Here is a 19,973-nt window from a genome sequence, read left to right on the forward strand (position 1 = left end):
GGGAACCTTGGAAACAGTCTAAGAGAAGAAGAATGTGTACCAAAAATAGGAAATAGAAAAGGATCAGAAAGAAACACGATAACAATGACAAGGGTGTAATTACCATACAAGATAATGAGGAGGTAAGACCATCTGCAGTCTGGATGCAGGATGTCAGTGAAGTACAGGGAAAGGTCTTCCGCAGCTGTTGGTAACTGTATGTCCCTCTGTGTATGTGATGTCTTTACTAACTGTTAATCAATAAATCCAATCACATTGATTTATCGAAGATCTGTTATTATTAAACTAATCCAGATTTGATAGAAACCCTCTCACTAAACATATAATCCCAGTTAATTTTTATCAGTTATGAGTTATCAATTGGTTATTGATTGATAAATTATTATTGATTATTAATTATCAATACTTTATTGTTTCCATCTCTTTACATTATCTTTCTTCCAATAACTGCCCTACGATGGTATAGAGCATATATATTATGCACATAAATAAAATCAATATTTTATCATTGAGCTAAAATTGCCTTGAATATAATATCTGAAACAGTGCTGCTGTCATCCTAATACTCTGTATGCCAGACTCCTTCAATTGGCATTGAAGCTTCAACAAGAAAATACCTCTTTTAATTAAAAGAAAAGAATTTAGTGCTGTTGAAAGAGTGCTGGATTAACAGGTCTGGAGACTGAATTCCTCAGTTTATATCCATAGCATAGTACTAGCTAGAGCACTGGCAAAGGCAGTGCAAATTTCCCCCATACTGCCACAACAATCTGCCTCAAACTTCATGTGAAAACTACCCTCCCAGGGTGACAGAATAGTCTCTGCTTTCGGAGTAGCAGCCGTGTTCATCTGTATCCACAAAAAGAAAAGGAGTACTTGTGCCTCCTTAGAGACTAACAAATTTATTTGCATCTGATGAAGTGACTTGTAGCTCACGAAAGGTTATGCTCAAATAAATTTGTTAGTCTCTAAGGTGCCACAAGTACTCCTTTTCTTTTTGAGAATCTGTACTCATTCGATATTTGGCCACTTTGCTAATGCTGATCAGACAGGTGCCACTGCAGATTAATGCTAGCTGATGATAGTTTGCATGGTGTGGACACCTGTCTATTAGAATTTGCCCCGAGCCCAGCAACTCATTTGACATAGACCAACAATACTGTCAGAGGGAAACAGCTTAGTCTTGTCTATGAAGTACTCCTCACTACAGGAGTGTGAATTGTAAAGAGCACTCTAATGTGTTGTGCTAACTGCCCCATGAGGACCCTGCTGGTGGCATGAACTAAAAATACCAACTTCGTGTTGACGTAGTCCTGTTTCAAACATGGCTATGTTAACACAAACTAGGTACCTTTTAGTTTGTGCCAGCAGGGGGCACACAGGTCAGAAATCTAGAGCCATTACATAATAATATGAACAATTCTGGTTTTTATTTACATTATTGTAAATAAAGATCCCAGTCAAGATCAGGACCCTTGTGTCTGGTGCTGCACAAACTCAAGTAGATACAATGCATAATTGAAGTTACAATGTCATCTGTTGACATGAACCATCCCATTTGATACTACAGAACAAACAGTATACACATATCCTCAATAATCTAAAATTTACAATGTTGACAAGGCATTAACAGGAGCTAAAGTGGGACCTTATAAGTCAAATAAAAACTACCATTGACTTCTATCAAAGGGTTATTGGGCCCTAAAATAATAACACAAATGGAGGGGCAAAGTTAAGGTTGTTTGACTGTGGGTCAGAGAATGTTTCTGTTTAAAGGGTTGCCCTGTGTGAATCCCGTGTTAAAGTTGGTGTCATCCTTACTTATGTAACCTTAGTTTGTGATTTCCATATTTTCAAAATGTTCAGGGTGTTTACTGATATGTTAATTCTATGTCTTCTCTTTAGTTGTACTTTAGAAAATGGGCTCCTTAACTGCGATTCAAATAGATTAGTTTCAGAATACAGGATTAAATTCTGTGCTAATTACACATGTGCAACCCCACTGAACTCAGTGGGACCTCATGTGGTATAAGCCAGCCCACAATTTGGCCCATAGTTTATTAAATAATTGTATGACTTTATATAATGTGTTTTCTGAGTTACTCTGGCCTTTTGGAGAAAACATGAGATATAGCTAGTGGCTGACATCTACATGGAGCCATGGATTGATTACTTTTCCAAACACACTCTTCTTGGCAAATTAAACCAATGCAGTGGGTCAATACAGGGAAAGTTTTGTTAAGCATCTTTCATAGACAGCCAGGAGTGGACCTAGGATTGGAACATTTGGTTCTGTATTGTTAGAATATTAATTTTCATAAATGTCCTCTGACTGGTTATCATGCAAGACCCCCGACATGCCTGAAGAGTGCACACTGGTGTTATCTGGCGCAACCATGAGGTTCAGGCTCATGTTATTTCCTGTCTGAAAAACAGAGGGGGGAAAAGGAACAGACTTTTTTTTTTTTTTTTTAACAGGTAAATATTAGTTAAAACAGACAGGTGAAAACTGAGAATAATGAGTGTAAAAGTTGCAAGGGTGGAGAGATAGCACCAGCTGGATTGTGATCATGCCAATGCAGGATGCATTGGTACCTGCAAAGCTCAGGTCCAGCAGCACTTTCTTGTTCACCAAACCATGTCTGAGATATATGGTTGTAGGAGCTGCTTCCTCCTGAGACTGTGACTCAGTATATGAGTCAATGCCCTGTCTCAAGAGCCCTCATACAATGCCATGTCTTCAAAGATTTTCGGACAGTTCAAAAGGATGCTTTTTACTCAGGGTAACACTGTTCCTTCTCTTTCCAATATAATAACCCTTAGCTTTTCTACTTCTCATTTGTGCAGCAGTTTGTAAAGGGCCAGATTCTGCCCCCTTTCTTCACATTGAGTAGTTTCTTATACCACAAGTAGCCTCATTAAAATCAACAAAGTAAATCATTAAAGAGAGTTGCTGAGACTAGACAAAGATGGTGAATAATGGACACCATGAGTCTAAGTGTTAGTGCTCTCATACCACAGTGGTGTAGGTGCCTGAAAATACCCAGACAGAAATTGAAGACCGAGATGTCATTTCCATTCAGACCCCTCAGGTGTCATTTTCATTTCTACATTCAGGTCCGACTCTTTTTCTTCAAGAAAACACGATGTTAATGAAACACTAAGGCTGGGATTTTGATTGCACAAGAGGCAGGACATTCAAAGTTAAAGTTGCTGTGTAAACTCTAATTCTGTCCAAAACTCTGAATTTCCTGACTTGTGTGATTAACAAAGCAGCACTAACATTGCACTGACGTAGTTCATGCCAAATTCTAGTTCTCCTCATTTGTTTATTTTGTACAGATCGAACAAACAGCAAAACATATAGGTCTAAATTTTCAAGAATTGGCTCCCTGAATTGTGCCACACACCCCACATACAAACGGGAACGAGTGCATGCAAACCAGATGTGTACATACAGGAGTGCTCATTCATGTGGGCGATCACAAATGTGGGTTTTAATCACTCAACAGATGCAAATATCAGTTAGAAAATATTGCAGTGTTTGGCCCACAGTATCTCCCTCACACACATATGCCAGTGCGTACACATAGGGTATGTCTTCATGGCAAAGCAAAGGTGTGTTTATAGTGTGGGTAGGCATACCTGTGCTAGCTTTAATCTAGTTAGCATGGGGAATAACAGTAGTGAAGATGTGATGGTATGGACTTCAGCATGGGCTAGCCACCCAAATACAAGCCCGCCAGGGACCTGGGTGCGTACTTGGGTTGCTAGCCCCTGCTGCCATATCGTCACTGCTATTATTACCTGTGCTAGCTAGATTAAAGCTAGTGTGGGTAAGCCTACCTGTGTTACAATCACACCTTCACTTGCAGTGAAGGCATATCCAAGTCTGCCACAGACACTGGACATCGTCATCGGTTGGACTTAACATATGACTGTGGATGCTGTCAGCACAAAACAAATCCAAACATCACTTAGCTTTGTTAGCACAGAAGCAGAAGCTGCCTGTCAAGAGAGCTCGAGGACTGAAAATGAAATGCCCAGAGATCAGAAGAGTTATCCCATCAGCACAAGGTGTTTTAATGGCATGCTGTAAATTTAGCCTGTAAGTTTAATTTACACTTTTATATATTTTATAGCTCATTTAAGTGAAAATGCTTCGTAAATGTTTTGAGCTCTGTTTCTATAAAAAAAAAAAGGTACAATAATTAGTAAAGTTTGGTTAAATGATTAAAGAAAGCCCAAATCTCTTCTTATACTAGTCCTGCGCCTATTTTACTGTATATTTTACTTATATTAGTAGGAAACATCATGTATGCTCAAACTGATCTTGATCTTTAACCACAATTTTGGATCAAGACAAGATTTAGGAGTCAAATCAGAAGTGTGGTTATGCATGTAATACACATATGTCCCATAAAGTTACTTCTGAGCAAATATAGCAAAAAATTTGCATGTTCTTCTACATAAAACACTCTGATTCACTTCCCTGGCATTTGCAACCCCTTTACTATATATTTCCAAACATTTGAAAAAGTCAGGTTTTCTTCCCAAGAATTTTCACAGCAAGCTAAAGATTTGTGAATACTTGTGTGAATGAATATTTATGAATGAATGTGTGAATAAATATACACACTTGATGTGCTCTCAGAGCCATTTGGAAATACTCTTCCCCGACCACCACCACTCATACAAGAGGTCTGTTTAACAATTATGTGTAGGAAATGACTTTGTAATAACTATCCATGGCAGTAATTCAAGATCAGAAAAAGGAAATCCTCTTGTTTATAAAAGCTTAGTTCATCCAGTCAGAGAACAGAAACAATATCATGTGACTTAGGTGACCATACTACATGAATAGCAAATTTAATAGCTAATATTCATGCTGACAGGTTTGCAAGCAATCCCTAATTTACATTTTCTGCTTAAAATCTGTGCATTGTACAACAAAATTATTTAAAAAAATTACCTGTTTATAGATCATTCATGAGCAGAAAAAAAGGGCTACATTTATCAGATGAATTATTCAAAACATAATTCAACTAGATCTAGTTACCTCACCATTGAGTCTCTATGTTTTGATTCAAGAAGCATCCAGTAACCTGGGACCATTAAAGATTACATCTCATGCTGTAGCTCTCGGTCCCTCTTACACCCACAGTCTGTACTATTAGGGTGGAAGGTGGAAAATAAAAAGGCACCACTAGAGGTGTTTGCCTCCCTCCACTCCAGAAGGAGAATCAGTCCTCTTCAGGAGGGAACAGAAGAGGGTGTGTAAGGTACACCAGCATCTCCTGGAATAGGAGAAGGAGATGGTAGAGGAATTGGCTCCTCTTTTTCCCCTGTGGAGGAAGCTGGACGTGGCTCCTTCTTCACCTTACTAGAAGTCAGATGGCAGAAGTAGGCTGGGATGGAGCTATGGTATATACTTCATCCATGTAAATAACTACAAAAGTCAGGACCTGCCTGGATGGGACGTTCATACAATCTCAGATCCACTCTTCCCCTTTGAGTGTGGCACACTCTCTGTTTGATATAAACCAGACCCAAGATCAGTACCCTTGGATATTCCACAGAGGACAACACATCTTTACAATCCACCTAACTAGTCCCTGTAAATTCTTCCAATAGGAGGCAGAACCGGGGTTTCCAGGGACAATTATCTTTTTAGTCAGGGATCTGATTGGGAAGCATGCATCACCCAAACAGAAAGAGATTAAGCCAGCAATTTTACATCACCCCACCAGGAACTGGGGTAACATTGAAATGGAGAGAATAATAAAAGTTTAAAAAATACATATCTAAATCCACCAAAACAGAAAATCTAAAGCAGAGTGGAGTGATTTAAATCAAAGTGAAAATCAGTAAATCACTGATTTTAATCACAATTGAAATCGGCAAGCTGATAACCTTTATTTAAATAATACATTTTAATTGTTTTTTTGCATTATTACTTTTTAGTTATTTTCCTAATGAAAGATTGATTGTCATTGGGTGGTAACCATTAAAACATGTTGATTTGCAAGTAAATATGGTCTTTATACTTAATATGGTACTATTTTTTGCTAACCAGGAAGATAGCTATGTCTACACACATTTATATAAGTAATTGTATAGTTCAACATACTTTTATTTTAGATTCTTAATTTTTACATTTTTATTATGTTAGAAAATAGTGAATGATGATTTTCTTATTTACTAGATTAGTTTTACACTCATGATTACTGTCAAGCTGCATTCTGATGGAAATTGCAATTCATTTAAAAATGTGCAAAAACATAATTTAAAACTTGTTTTATTTATTAGTTAAATAAAACTACCTTAAATATGCTGGCTACATAAGGGGAAGTAAGTTCATCAAACTTGTTTAACATTTAAAACTAACTGATTTATTAAACAAAGGAAATATCTGTAGTTAGTGAATTGAACGGCCTGTTTCAGGTCACCATGTCCTTCAAGGTTTTAGAACTAGCAGATCTCATCCCCACACCTCATTTTTATTCATAAATAGGAAGAGGAGAACAAACTTCCCTGCTTTTTCAACTTGAATCGGTTTCTCAACTTTGAGTGAATTAGTCACTGAACTGAATAGTTGAATAAACTGAAATGAAGAAAATATTCTCTCTGCACCTGCAGAGGAGGCTACTGCTGTCAAAAGCTGGTTTAGCACTTCAGCAAAGTCTAGTTCCAGGTGCTTAGCCAGCGATTTCCACCAGTTCAATGGTTTGACTTTCTTTAAAATTTCATCAGCAAACACGTACTGCTTAATTTTTTTTAATTTCATTTAAATGATTTTGATAGATTATAGTAAATTTAGGCTAAAACATAGGTTGTCATAATTTGAAATAAATACATTTTTCTTTTAAAAATAAACCTAATTTAAATAAAATAATCTGATTTAAATCAAAATCAGATTTTTTTTACATTTTTAAAATTTATTTTTATCCACTCTTTTCTAAAGCCAACCTTCTTCAGAATGTGGGAATGAAATTTAATGCTCTCTGATCTCTGCCCAACAGAAATACTAATGAAATGTCAATAGTATGTAATGGTTACAGTTTACTCCTAAAATCTTCCTGTTTCAGACTCTCAACTAAATGACATTGGATGCCAAATGGAATATCAGTGACTACTGTTATTGTCCTTTCAGAAGTAATTGCATTGAAGTCAATAGAATTACATTGGTGTAAGGCCAGGGTGAAAGGAAAATATGGCCCATCAGGAATAAAACTTTGTATTCATTCTCAGCAATGTGTCAGGTAGTATAACTTTAAAGCAACAGTATTTTATCAGTGGAGGTTAGAGGTTTACCTTTCCTGCCTTCAAAACAAAGGGGTCAGGGAGATGTCCCATAGCTCTGAAACTTATTCAGGCAAAGAGAAAAGGGAATATTTGGTAGGATTTTAATATAATTTTTAAAATGTTTGGTCTACAACTAAATTAACTAATACCCTGTTTCTGCTGGCTTTCCATTGCGGGGCCTAGCTATGTCCCACCGTCTGCACAAAGAGACAATTTGACCAAGCACCTAAGTGTTTTCCTCCACTCCCCTTACCTGTCATATGGGTATTAGAGTGTTGTCTTTTGCTTGACAGGAGTCACTGACTAAGCTCCAAGTGACTTACCTCTGTGTTGTAAAGTACAGTATAAAATAGTCACAATGACGACACAGGAAATGGTGCTGCCTGTCAGGAGATAGTGAAGTAGAAGGGAAAATCCCTCATGCTCTAGGAAGATAGAGAAAGATATTAATAGTTACAGTGTAGGAGAGAAAATCCACAGGTGGTGTCACTGGTAGATGGTGTCTCAATCAAGTCACAAATCCTCTGACTAGAGGATATTCAGGATAAAATGGGTAGATGATCCACCTGATCTCTACATTAACCAATTGAAAAGTGGGTGTGCACACATGATACAGAGAGTTTAGGCGGACAAGGACACATTTCTGGGGTGATTTTAATTGACGAAAGTCATAGAAAGGTGGCTTAAGGAAGGGAGTCACTTTAGAGGCATGGACAGGCTCACTGTCTGTTAATTCCTATCTCCATCCATAGGTATGCGTATGCTACATAAAACACCATGAACAGCAACATATTTTCTTCTTGTAGCAGCATTTCCTATGGTGACTACTATTATTTTCCATTAATGAACAGGCTTTTTATTAAAACACTATTAGATCTCTGTCTTACTGAACCCAGTGATGATACATGTTGTGTAGCAACATGTGTATTTTAGTAGATTATAGGTGTACTGCAAGCTAGAGGTATACTGCGGCCAGATCAGCAATGTGCATACAAATTTCAGTTCTCTGGATCCATGAAGGTGCAGCCATGGAAGAATCTCCAAGGGGAAAAAATGGGCCAGAGAAAGAAAAGAGAAAGCAAACCAGGAACAATACAAAAGAACAATAATTTCTTTTTTTTTCAAGATCAGGAGAACATAAGGTCGCAGCTGTTCCCTTTGCCCAGGCTGGCAGCTATTAGTACTTAATAATATTTCACAAAAGTAAGGAACGTAAGTCCTGGTAGACAGTACTGTGGAGTGGTACATTGGTGAGTGAGAGGGGTAGTAGCTTAGCTAAGAGTGACTGTTTGGTGAAAAAGTGAGAGATGAGTAATGAGTGGGTAAGTGAAACTCTCAGGATGTTGGCCATGAGAGTGATTTCTAGTTAGAAGAGTTAATACAGTGGGTTTTTATATAGTGCAGACTAGGGCTGTCAAGCAACTAAACAATTAATTGTTATTAATCGCATGATTAAACAATAATAGAATACCATTTACTTCAATATTTTTGGATGTTTTCTATATTTTCAAATATATAGATTTCAATTACAACATAGAATACAAAGTGTACAGTGCTCACTTTATATTTATTTTTTATTACAAATATTTAACTGTATAAAAAGAAATAATATTTTTCAATTCTCCTCGTACAAGTACTATAGTTCAATCTCTTTATCATGAAAATTGAACTTACAAATGTAGAATTATGTACAAAAAAAACTGCATTCAAAAACAAAACAACCTAAAGCTTTAGAGCCTACAAGTCCACTCAGTCCTACTTCAGCCAATCACTTAGACAAATAAGTTTGGTTACAATTTGCAGGAGAGAATGCTGCCCTCTTCTTGTTTACAATGTCACCTGAAAGTGAGAACAGGTGTTCACATGTCACTGTTGTAGTCGGCATCGCAAAATATATATGTGCCAGATGCACTAAAGATTCATATGTCCCTTCATGCTTCAACCACCATTCCAGAGGTCATGCGTCCAAGCTGATGATGGGTTCTGCTCGATAATGATCCAAAGTAGAGCGGACCAACAACCCATGTTCATTTTCATTATCTGTGTCAGATGACACCAGCAGAAGATTGATTTTCTTTTTTGGTGGTTCGGGTTCTGTAGTTTCCTCATCGGAGTGTTGTTCTTTTAAGACTTCTGAAAGCGTGCTCCACACCTCATCCCGCTCAGATTTTGGAAGGAACTTCAGATTCTTAAACCTTGGGTCGAGTGCCGTAACTATCTTTAGAAATCTCACATTGGTACCTTCTTTGTGTTTTGTCAAATCTGGAGTGAAAGTGTTCTTAAAACAAACAACATGTGCTGGGTCGTCATCTGAGACTGCTATAACATGAAATATATGGCAGAATGAGGGTAAAACAGAGCAGGGGATGTACAATTCTCCCCCAAAGAGTTCAGTCACAAATTTAATTAACGCATTATTTTTTTAACGAGTATCATCAGCATGGAATGGTGGCCAAAGCAGGAAGGGGCATACGAATGTTTAGCATATCTGGCACGTAAATACCTTGCAATGCCGGCTACAAAAGTGCCATGCAAACACCTGTTCTCACTTTCAGGTGACAATGTAAATAAGAAGCAGGCAGCAGTATCTCCCATAAATGTAAACAAACCTGTTTGTCTTAGCGATTGGCTGAACAAGAAGTAAGGCTGAGTGGACTTTAGGCTCTAAAGTTTTACATTGTTTTGTTTTTGAGTGCAGTTATATAACAACAAAAAATCTACATATGTAAGTTACACTTTCGCGATAAAGAGATTGCCCTACAGTAATTGTATGAGGTGAATTGCAAAATACTATCTCTTTTGTTTATCATTTTTACAGTGCAAATATTTGTAATAAAAATAATATTAAGCACTGTACACTTTGTTGTAATAGAAATCATTATATTTGAAAATGTAGAAAAACATCAAAAATATTTAATACATTCCAATTGGGATTCTATTGTTTAACAATGTGATTAAAACAGTAATTAATCATGATTAATTTTTTTAATTGTAATTAATTTTTTTTGAGTTAATCGTATGAGTTAACTGCGATTAATCAACAACCCTAGTGAAGACATATTTTGCGGTCAGCAGTGGCTGATGTCATGGTATAATACATGATATATTTTTGCTGTCAACAGATGACAAGATACAGTGCAAATAAATCTTCATTGGCCTCCTCAGATATTCAAGGTCTAGCCAGCTGCTACTAAAAAACAGAGTAACCAGAACCCCATCTATACATACACGGCTGCACCTCCACTCTTCTTCACTCAAACATTCTGTACCTCAGTCCCAACTACACACATCTGGTTTCTCTGCAAATTTGCTGTCAGCCTTAATTCTGAAATCACATGACTTTTGCATCGTCGAGATCTCGCTGTTGCATCAGTGTAGTTCTTGGCACGCAATAACTGGAGTGAAGAATGAAGTCTGATTCCCATTTGTTTTGTAGTTTGGCAAGTGAGCTACTAACAATGTAGCTTGAGGAGGGCAAACATACACACAAAATATACTAACGCAATACTGAGTCCACTCGGTCTCAGAGTATCAGAGTAACCAAAGCTCCCTTAAAAAATTTCCATGTAGTTGTGAATTTTTAATGCTTGGACACCAAGGGTGGGATTTTCAAAAGTGCTCGGCATTGGCCCACGTGGTTTCCACTGAAATCAGTGGTGACAGTCCCATTGACTTCAATGGGTGCAGAGTTAGAGCAACGCTGAGCGCTTCTTGAAAATGCATTTGGTGACCCACGTAGATGCTATGGACCTCTGGATACTCGGTTAAATCAATTGTAGGCAAATTGTTTCTGCTGCTGAAGGCTCAAAAGCCAAGGGAAGATCTTATTATTGTTACAGAATATTTGGTTGAAGCTCTATCAAAAAGTTTATGGAAACTCTGTAGAGTTCTAAGAAAGGGATTTTAAAAAATATATCACTTTTTCTTTAGAGCTGCTATAGCAGGTTTGATTGTCCAGTGTAACTACATTGAAATCAATTTAGTTACTCTCCAGTAAATCAGATGTACCAGAGCAGGGAAGTGACCCCAGAATATTTCTATAGATCTTTTCCCTCCAAATAGGTGTTTTCGAGATGTCAGAACAGTGAGTCTCTGAATTCCCTGGAAATTCCCATACATAATCCCACCATTCTCACTGAATTTTTTTTTTATTATTTCTATTTTTCATGTGTCCTTTTGCTGTTGTCTCTGGCCAGAGGCACCAATTTAAAGAATACAAAATCCCTCTCCATCACTTATCCAAAAGCTTGTGTAGGTGCCTTGAAGGTTAACAGACCTTAGCTCTAATGGACAGATGGGGAAATGAGCTCCAGAATTCAAGGCTCTCCAGGGAGCACACCCTGCCAGCAGCCTTTAGACATTCAGAGCTAGAGACTCTTTGGGTATGTCTACTCTGCAGTCACTGTAGCCCCTGTAGACATACCCGAGCTAGATTTAATCTAGCTAGCTTGGGTGCCATAGCAGAACAGGCTAGCCTGCCAAGTCATTACCTAGAGTTTTAGGCAGGTATGTCTAAATGAACTGTAATCATGCCTCATAATTACAGTGTAGACATACACTCTCATTTAGTGTAACAGCTGCTCTCAACTGCCACTCTGGTGCATGGGAAGAGAGATGCTTTCACAAGTAGCCAGGACTGAAAACGTGTATGGGATTGTTTTAAAGATCATTATCAATCAATATGTTGAATACTACTCACCATACAAGAGGAAGGCACTTCTCTGACTTTAAAAACAGAGTTAACTGAGTTACCCACTAAAAGTGAAAATGAATTATATTAAAAATACTCACCTGATGGGAGTTTAATGGACTGGCTCTTGTTCCCAGTTAGATGTGAGACAAAGCAGATACTTTTCCTCTTACTGAGGTTGTTGACCCTGTATGTACTGAGAACAGTCACTGTCCCATTGGTATGAATTTCATGTTCAGTGCTATGGTCTCCAGCTGGGAGCCAGGAGATCTGTGCAGCTGGTTTCCCTGCAGAAGCTTTGCACAAAGGAGTCCCACTGATGTCAAGGGTCAGAGTCACCTCCGGAGGGACTATATGGGAGCATAAGAGGCAATTTTTTCAAGTCAGTTTTCTGTACTTGGATAAAACCCTTTCTCTTGACATATAGGGTGGTAAATCATGACAGAAAGGGATGGGATTGAGGGAGACAGTAGTTATTACATTAAATGATATGTTTAGATTATAGATCCCTTAGAGAACCACAGGGCCAGGAATATAGGCAGTGCTTGTAGGAAGGGATGAGTGGAAACCTCAGGAGTTCCATATGGATGAGATATATCCTGAGCAAATGGTTTCATTTTTGAGTTTGGTGGCCAAACCAAAAAAAATCAGAACCAAAATATATTGTTAGTTTCAAACCAAAACTGATTTTTTTCAGTTCTTCCTCACTTGAATGAAAAAAACAACAGAATTTTGTTGAGGCCAAACAAAATGTTTAGAATTTCAGCCTATAAAGGAAGACATGGCATATACTTTGGCAGTTGATTACACAACTATTTATGAGACAGCCCAGGAATGCTGGGCATCAGGATTCCTGGTTTCTATTTCTGGCTCTGGAAGCAGAGTATGAGCTAGTGGTTTTAGAGAATACAATAAAGCAACTCGCTTTAGTACTGGGTCTGTCATTTAAAGAACTGTGGTTCTAGTCCCAGCTCTTGGGTGAATGACAGTTGCCTTCCCTAAGGTAAGGGTGTCAGTCCTTGGGTAATAAGGGTTAACAGTAGTCAGGGGAAGAGCTGGGACTGCCAATGTGCTGTTCAATGGCTGGGGTATGCAGTATCGCCAATTCCAAGAGTTCAAAAATTCTGAGTCAGAACCCAAATCATGAGACCGGCATACAAATCATGAGATTCTTTAAAAAGATTAAATCATGTTTTTTAGTCTCTCTTCTGATTTTAGTCTGTCCTCTGCCCACCTCCAATGTGTGTGAGACAAACACAGTACCGCTGGCTCTTGTGAATGTGTTCAAAGATGATTTTGCCCTTGGCTACAGGAACACTTGCAAGAGCTGTTCCCACACAGTCACCTTTATGCCATTTTGCACTGAGTGTCTGCAAGTCCCTGTCCCTAGCTCTCGGCCTCCCAGGCCATGGCAGGTACCTGTTCCCATAGCCGCCAAAGTCTGTGCAGCTCTAGATGTGGCATTTCTCACTAGTGTGAAAAACTCATTAATGTCCCCTGCTGCTGCTTTGGGAGCTGGAGGGACCACGTGAGGTACATTGGTGCTGTTATTAGTGAGACAATCTCCAATGTGGCTGCACAAAACTTCACTTCCCCATTTGAGCCAAGGAGTGATGAGGACGGGTGAGCAGGAGCTTCAGAAAGCTGGAGAGAGGGAGAGACGAAGGGAAGCAGCTACCTACTGGGGCTGGGGAAGAGGAAAGCAGGTGGCTGCTGGGAGCATCGAGGGAGGAATCAGGAAACATGTAGCTGCTGGAAGTGGAAAGGAAGTGAGAAAGGGCACCAGCTCCAAAATCATGTGAGGGCAGGAGCTTTTCACATCATCATGAGAGCTCTTGCAGCCGAAGGCAAAACCATGGGACTTGTGGTCAAGTTGCAAGAGTTGGCAACGCTGGGGCACATGTAGGGATGTAGCTGTGGCTGATGCTCCCTGGTTATAGCTCACAGACACCCCCGGTCATGGAGAGCTGTCAGGGCATTGCCCGGTGTTACTGTGGTCCGACCTCCAAGTCTATAGCCATGGGTGGGGTGGGGAACTATGCACGAGGCTGCATCTCTATGGGTAGAGTCCAAGATGGAAGGGAGAGTGATCATATACATCCTGAATAGAATGGCCACAAACATAGAGGCAGCCCAGAGTATCCCTACAGGTCTCTGACTGAGGAGACTGAAGCTGCTGGCCAGGTATAGAAAGCACCAGAGAGTGGGAGTGTCCCCACCCACCTCTGGTCTGGCTGGGATGGGGATGAAGCTGAGGTGGCAGCAGGAGGAGCAAGGAGGCTGTTCCTTCCCTCCCTGCCTGGGTCCCACCAACCCTGGAATTTTGCCTGATTTTTCCACTCAAGCCCATGGGAAGTGACACATCAGTTGCCCCCTGCCCATTACATGCTGTAGTTCCGGGCTGCACTCCACTGGGTGGGAATGTGACACAAGGTGTTTCTTACCTAACACACTCAGAGTGTAGTTCTGATGGAGACTTCCATCAATGTTTGCAATTTCACACATGTAATATCCTTCATCAGAGAGTCTCACAGGGTGAATCTGAAGGGTGGGGTCATGATCAGGTCGAGCTGCCCAGTCCATCCTCTCACTGCAATTTGTTCTGACAGTTTTATTTAAATCAGCCCTGTATGCTAACAAACAGCAAGCTCCATCCCTTAGTCTTATCTTCCATACTGCTGAGATAAGGTTCACTAGTGACATATTAGAGCAACTCAGCACAGCCCTGTAACCAGTCACTGAAGACACCACGACATTATCTGGAGAGGATACAAGAAGGGAAGAAAAATGAAAAGTGTCACTTAGGATGCGATTACAGACGAGCAAATTCTGAATTCCCCTTGGATTAATGTTTCTGCTCTTGTACTCCATGGAAACCTTCCCATGAAGTAGATCCCAGGTCCATTTGGGGGTATTATCGGTGCACAGCTTTAAATAGCTAATTGTGTGAGGCGTGGGACAAAGATACCAATCAACAAGATTTATCTCTCCGCAGACCCATAGCCTCTTTTTGTGCCAGGCTATAACCACCATTAAATGACCTTTATTGGGATGAAGCCTGATTTGTATTCTCCCTTCCCTCCTGCTCAGTAATTTTATCATGGCCAGCCTGGTGACCATGACATCATTTCTCTGGGCTTTCACCCAAAAGATTGAGTTTTAATTTCCAGGCTTGATCTCCCTTGATCAAAGCCAGCAGGATCTGAGAGCACTTCAGAGGTAGCACGATCACCCCAGAGTTAAGGAACATCAAAATAGGAATAACACTGCTAGGCTCTGAAGGGAGTCCCACCTAACTCTCCTCAGTCAAAGATCTCCATGATGTGGTAGTTCAAAAGGCAAAGCTCTCATAAAAGACTAAATAAAGAGTTATGTTGAAAAGTTAGAAAATTCTCATCCAAAAAAGCCATTTCAAAGCTGCCATAAGAACCAGGATGGTAAGAGACAGTAACCTGTCATTCCCTCATTCTAGCAGGTATCAAAGTGATCATATAACTAGTTTACTTCATGCTGTTGCAGGGTGGCACCACTGTGAAGGAATTTGTGACAAGTAAACCTCTAAAATGTTCAGAATTTCCAACACACACCCCAACATTTGGACAATTTCAGATAAACACCCCAACTTATTTGATCTAGATGAATTACATGCATTAAATGAAGCCCCATCTTAAGCAGGTACAATTCCCACTGAATTTGGCCCCTGGGCAAGACTGGGCTGGAAATCTTATGAGGACTGAATTTTTCTTGAGATTTCCAGTACTTTCTGTGTGTTTGGATTGCCAGAGATATAACAAAAAACAAAACAAACATCCTACCCCAACCCCAGCATTTTAGTACTCAAGCCCTCTGGCAATACTTCAGTACTATCACTTCTAGTTCCAGCGAGAACAAGGAAATGCGTAGGAAACCAAAGCTGAAAAGGGATAAAGAAGTGAATTTTTCAAACTTCAGAAGAGGTTTGGTTTTGTTTGGTTTGAGCCAGGGTTCCAGTCAGTTTTTATTTTCGTCTCAGCAGCCCACCCAGTTCTACTAGAAGCTCTGCACACGTAGCACTAAAATTTTACTTTGTGGATTCCGTTATTTAGTGGAAACATCTGACACAATATGTAAAATTACAGAGTGGGTTTTGATACCTCTAGTGTCTTCCTCTAGCTCTTCCTGCCTTCACTGGGCCCAGTGCAACCCAGGGAGCAACTGCACTTACACAATCCCTCCGCTCCTCCCTGCGTAGGATGACCATATTTCCCTAAACTGAAAACTGGATGCACAGAGCTGGACCAAGTTGCCCGGAATTGCCACTCACCCCATCCCCAAACGTTCCTCCGTGCCCCCAATTGAGCCAAGTAGCAGAGATGGGAGGTCAGGGGAGGGCAGGAGAAGAGGAATGGGTATGGACTGGGATCTGGGCAGCAAAGCAGGGTGTGAGTATATGAGTACTTTTGAGCTCAGAGCCAGGAGATGAATCTATTGGACTATGATCCAGCTAGTGGTACTATTCACCTTTGGGGACTGGGATAGCAGAAGGGCAGAAAGGAGGCTCCGGGTAGTGGGGGGACCAAAGAGACTTGAGACAGCAGCCCTGGGGAGGTGTGAGGAGGCTGGGATGTGGCAGAAGCAGGTGACTAGAGGCAGCCTGAGGAGGGAAAGAGGTCAGTTGGGGAAGGAGGGAGGGGGCTGGAGAGGGCTCTGGATACCAGCCCCAAAGGACAGGGGAGGCAGGAAGACCACAAGGCTGGGGTGGGAGATCCAGGGACCACTTGGGGGGCATAAGGCCCATGGGGGGCATCCCATGCTCAGTGGCCCAGCACAAGGCGATGCTGCAGGACCTGGTGAGGCACTTACCAGCCAGGTTGTCCGGCAGGACCTGGGGCTCACGAGTCATGGGAATGAAGTCAGTGGTTTCTGAAAAATAAAAAAATAACAGAGCGTGACTTATTGGTAAATCAGTTTATCCTGGTCTTCCGCGCATCCTGTCCTGTGCGACAGTAGTTCAGGAACAGTTGGCATTATGACTTTACCTACCAGGAAGGAAAGGGAAAGGTGTATGGCAGCTCTTGTGCCTATCCTTCTCAGCTGAACGCTCCCCAGAGTAGACACATTTAGAAAGACAACAACATAGGAAATGGCCGTGTTCCTGAGAGGAAAGGAGGGTGACATGTAGGATGGGAGAAGAGAAGACTGACAGTCACCTGTTAATTTGTTTTTACTTGTGGTCAATTCCCCATGTCCCATCCCACAGAAATGGGTAGTCTTGCAATTAAGGCACTGGACTGGAACTCAGAAGATCTGAATTTAATTTGTGACTCTGCTACAGACTTCCTGTGTGGTCTTGGGCAAATCAATATCTCTGCCTCAATGCCCCATCTGTAAAATGGGGATAATACTTTCTTTCTTCCAGGCACTGCCTTTATTGTTTATTTTAATTTTCTTTCTTGTAATTTTAAGAAGTTTCAGCACCTGTAATGTTTTCAAGGCTTAGTGGTTTGTGAGGAATTCACGCCAGTGGGTGGTGGAACAAGTTCCATCACATCAAATTTTCTCTTCCCCATTGTGCGATTGTGGTTGTGAGTAACGCAGGAGGTGGCTCCTTGGAAATCACCCACTTCCTCTCCTTTCTCCTATAGTGGCCCCTAATGCAGGTGGCCATGGGAGCAGCTCACAGGGACAAGGCCACAAAATCTGGCACTCTGCTTAAGCTACAAGAACGTGTCTCTCTAGACTCATGAAGCCATTAATGGATGCCCCTCCTTGAAGCAGTCTGTAGCCTTCTGTTGCTGCCCGAGGAACTGAGAGGGGGAATAAGAAAACAAATGCGGGGGGGGACAAAAAGGTGGAAGAGGGAGGGGGAAGAGAGAGAGAGAGATGAGAAGGTAAAAAGAACAGAGAAGAAAGGCAGACAAGTACAGGACAGATAAAATACACAGGGAAGAATCTGGCCACAGGGCCCCTGCCTCATTCAGTGCACAGGATGGACAATGCTTACTGAATGATCATCTATTCTATATTTTGTTTTATCCTCATTGTTCAGTGTGTAGCCACACAACTTATTTACTGCTCACTATTCAGACCCTGCTCTGAACACAGAATTAGTCATTTCCTGATGGGCTTTTCTAAGGTGCTCATCACTGTAGTATTGGAGTGCTTCACAAACACTCATTAATTTATTTTCACATTTTACAGATGAGACATCTGAAGCACAGAGAGATTAAGGTGAAAAGTATACACTATTTTGGGTGCCCAATTTGAGATGCTTAGGACCAGATTTCAGAGTTCTTAGCATCATATAGGACTTTGTTCACTGAAAACCCATTGACTTCAGTTGTGGCTGTGGGCACTCAGCAACACTTCTGCAAATCAGGGTCTCAAGCTGGGCACCCAAAAATGAGGAACACACAGTTAGTGGCCACCCATGAAAAGTGTGGTTTAAGTGACTTGACTAGCATTGTACAGGAACTTTGGCAGATGCAGGGATAGAATCCATTTCTCCAGGGCAGCATTCAGCTGCATTAACCACCAGACCATTCATTCTCTCTGCAGTCCCCTGCCTCCTTCACTACACAACTGAGTTTCATCTACAAAGCACAGTACATCTTGTGTCCTGAATGAGGTGCAAGAATTCCAATTCTCGGTTCTGGTGCCTGGTGCGACAGGGTGCATCTATACTTCGTTTTAAAACCTGCGGCAGCAAGTCTCAGAGCTCGGGTCTACAGACTCAGGCTCACACTACTGTGCTAAAAACAACTGTGTATACATTGCAGCTCAGGCTCTGAAGCCAAATCCCCTTCCCAGGCTTCAGAGCCTGAGCAGGCATGTCTACACTGCTGTTTTTAATGCCATAGCGCTGTCCCTATGACTAATGCTCGGGCTGTCATGAGAAAGATCTGGGTTTAATTTTCAGGCCTGGTCTCCCAATCTCCAACCCAGTAGCATCTGGGACCCTTCAAAAGGCAGCATAGTCAACCCCGAGGCAGGGACACGGAGCTAAAATAACACTGACAGGTTTTGAAGGGAGCCTGACCCAATCCAGGTTTATCCATGCTAAATAAAAAGGTTCATTTGTAAAATGTGATAGCAAACCTGCTTTAAAACCCTAACATAGACAGAGCAAGTTGCGTTAGCCACTCGAACTGAATACAGATTAAAAGAGACGAAAGAATTCCAAACCTTTCTCGGGTCGGGACCAATGTGTATTTGTAAGGCGCTGGGATAGTGATGAGTGCAGATTTCATACTTCAGTAGAACATCCTTCACCATTTTTATCCCCCTGGGATGCATTAAACAGCATCCAAAAGCAGATCTGTATTTAATATGCAGGAGCATACGTGATCCTGATACCAAACTCACCTCTAACAATAACTCTTATTGCATGGCTCTCATGGCTCAGGCTGCCCACAACAGCTCGGCAACGATACAATCCACTGTTACTCTGATGAATCGACATAAAGTTCAGAACAGCCACATTCCCCTCTCTCCACACTGAGCGTCTTGTTGGCCCATCTTTCAGAAGTAGGCACCTCATCCCCTGTATCAAGCACCACTTTATGGCTGGCTTTTCTGTGCAGTACTTTACTGGACACTCTATACTCAGGGAGTCCCCAGGTTTGCTCTGATATTGGTAATTTCTTGGAACTTGAACTTCAACTGTACAATTAACGGTTACATCACCTGAAAAAAAGAACAAAGGAACATTACACTATGAAATTCTGCCCTCTTTATCTCTAGCTGTTTATCTTAGAGCAGGGAGTATAGGGACAATAACAAGGTGTAAGTTTTAATAATATGTAATGGAGAATATAATAATTGCACTGAAACCCAAATGTTTTTATTTATCAATATTTCTTTAGCTGTTATGGAATTAGAAAAACACGCTGGGCTAGTTAACTTGCTGGATTATATAAGTGTTTAAATGGTAGCGCAGGTAGATTACTAAATTGAATGACATCCTCTTTAGTCAGATCTTGCAGCTAGATCTCAAGTT

The 19,973-nt window shown here is 40.8% G+C and overlaps 1 protein-coding gene across 1 annotated transcript; it reads right to left on the reverse strand.

Moving 5' to 3' along the window:
• Window positions 1-4,186: 4,186 nt before the first annotated feature.
• Window positions 4,187-19,636, reverse strand: LOC141983925 (cell surface glycoprotein CD200 receptor 2-like). Its single transcript, XM_074946885.1, has 6 exons — window positions 19,340-19,636; window positions 16,838-16,897; window positions 14,440-14,754; window positions 12,097-12,345; window positions 7,629-7,730; window positions 4,187-5,529 (listed from the first exon to the last, which is right to left on the reverse strand). The coding sequence occupies exons 1-6, from the start codon at window positions 19,512-19,514 to the stop codon at window positions 5,483-5,485; spliced, it is 948 nt and encodes a 315-aa protein (XP_074802986.1). The 5' UTR covers window positions 19,515-19,636; the 3' UTR covers window positions 4,187-5,482.
• Window positions 19,637-19,973: the final 337 nt, after the last annotated feature.

Source organism: Natator depressus, chromosome 1, assembly GCF_965152275.1.
Source record: "Natator depressus isolate rNatDep1 chromosome 1, rNatDep2.hap1, whole genome shotgun sequence".
Classification (NCBI taxonomy): Eukaryota; Metazoa; Chordata; order Testudines; family Cheloniidae; genus Natator; species Natator depressus.

What these genes read in the sequence shown, in the direction of transcription:
- LOC141983925 (XM_074946885.1), bottom strand. Translation starts at nt 19,514, where the DNA reads ATGAGGTGCCTACTTCTGAAAGATGGGCCAACAAGACGCTCAGTGTGG. An exon ending in CCTGCCGGACAACCTGGCTG is followed by an intron (nt 14,755 to 16,837) that starts GTAAGTGCCTCA and finishes TATCCTCTCCAG; the next exon opens with ATAATGTCGTGGTGTCTTCA. An exon ending in CTACACTCTGAGTGTGTTAG is followed by an intron (nt 12,346 to 14,439) that starts GTAAGAAACACC and finishes GCTCCCATATAG; the next exon opens with TCCCTCCGGAGGTGACTCTG.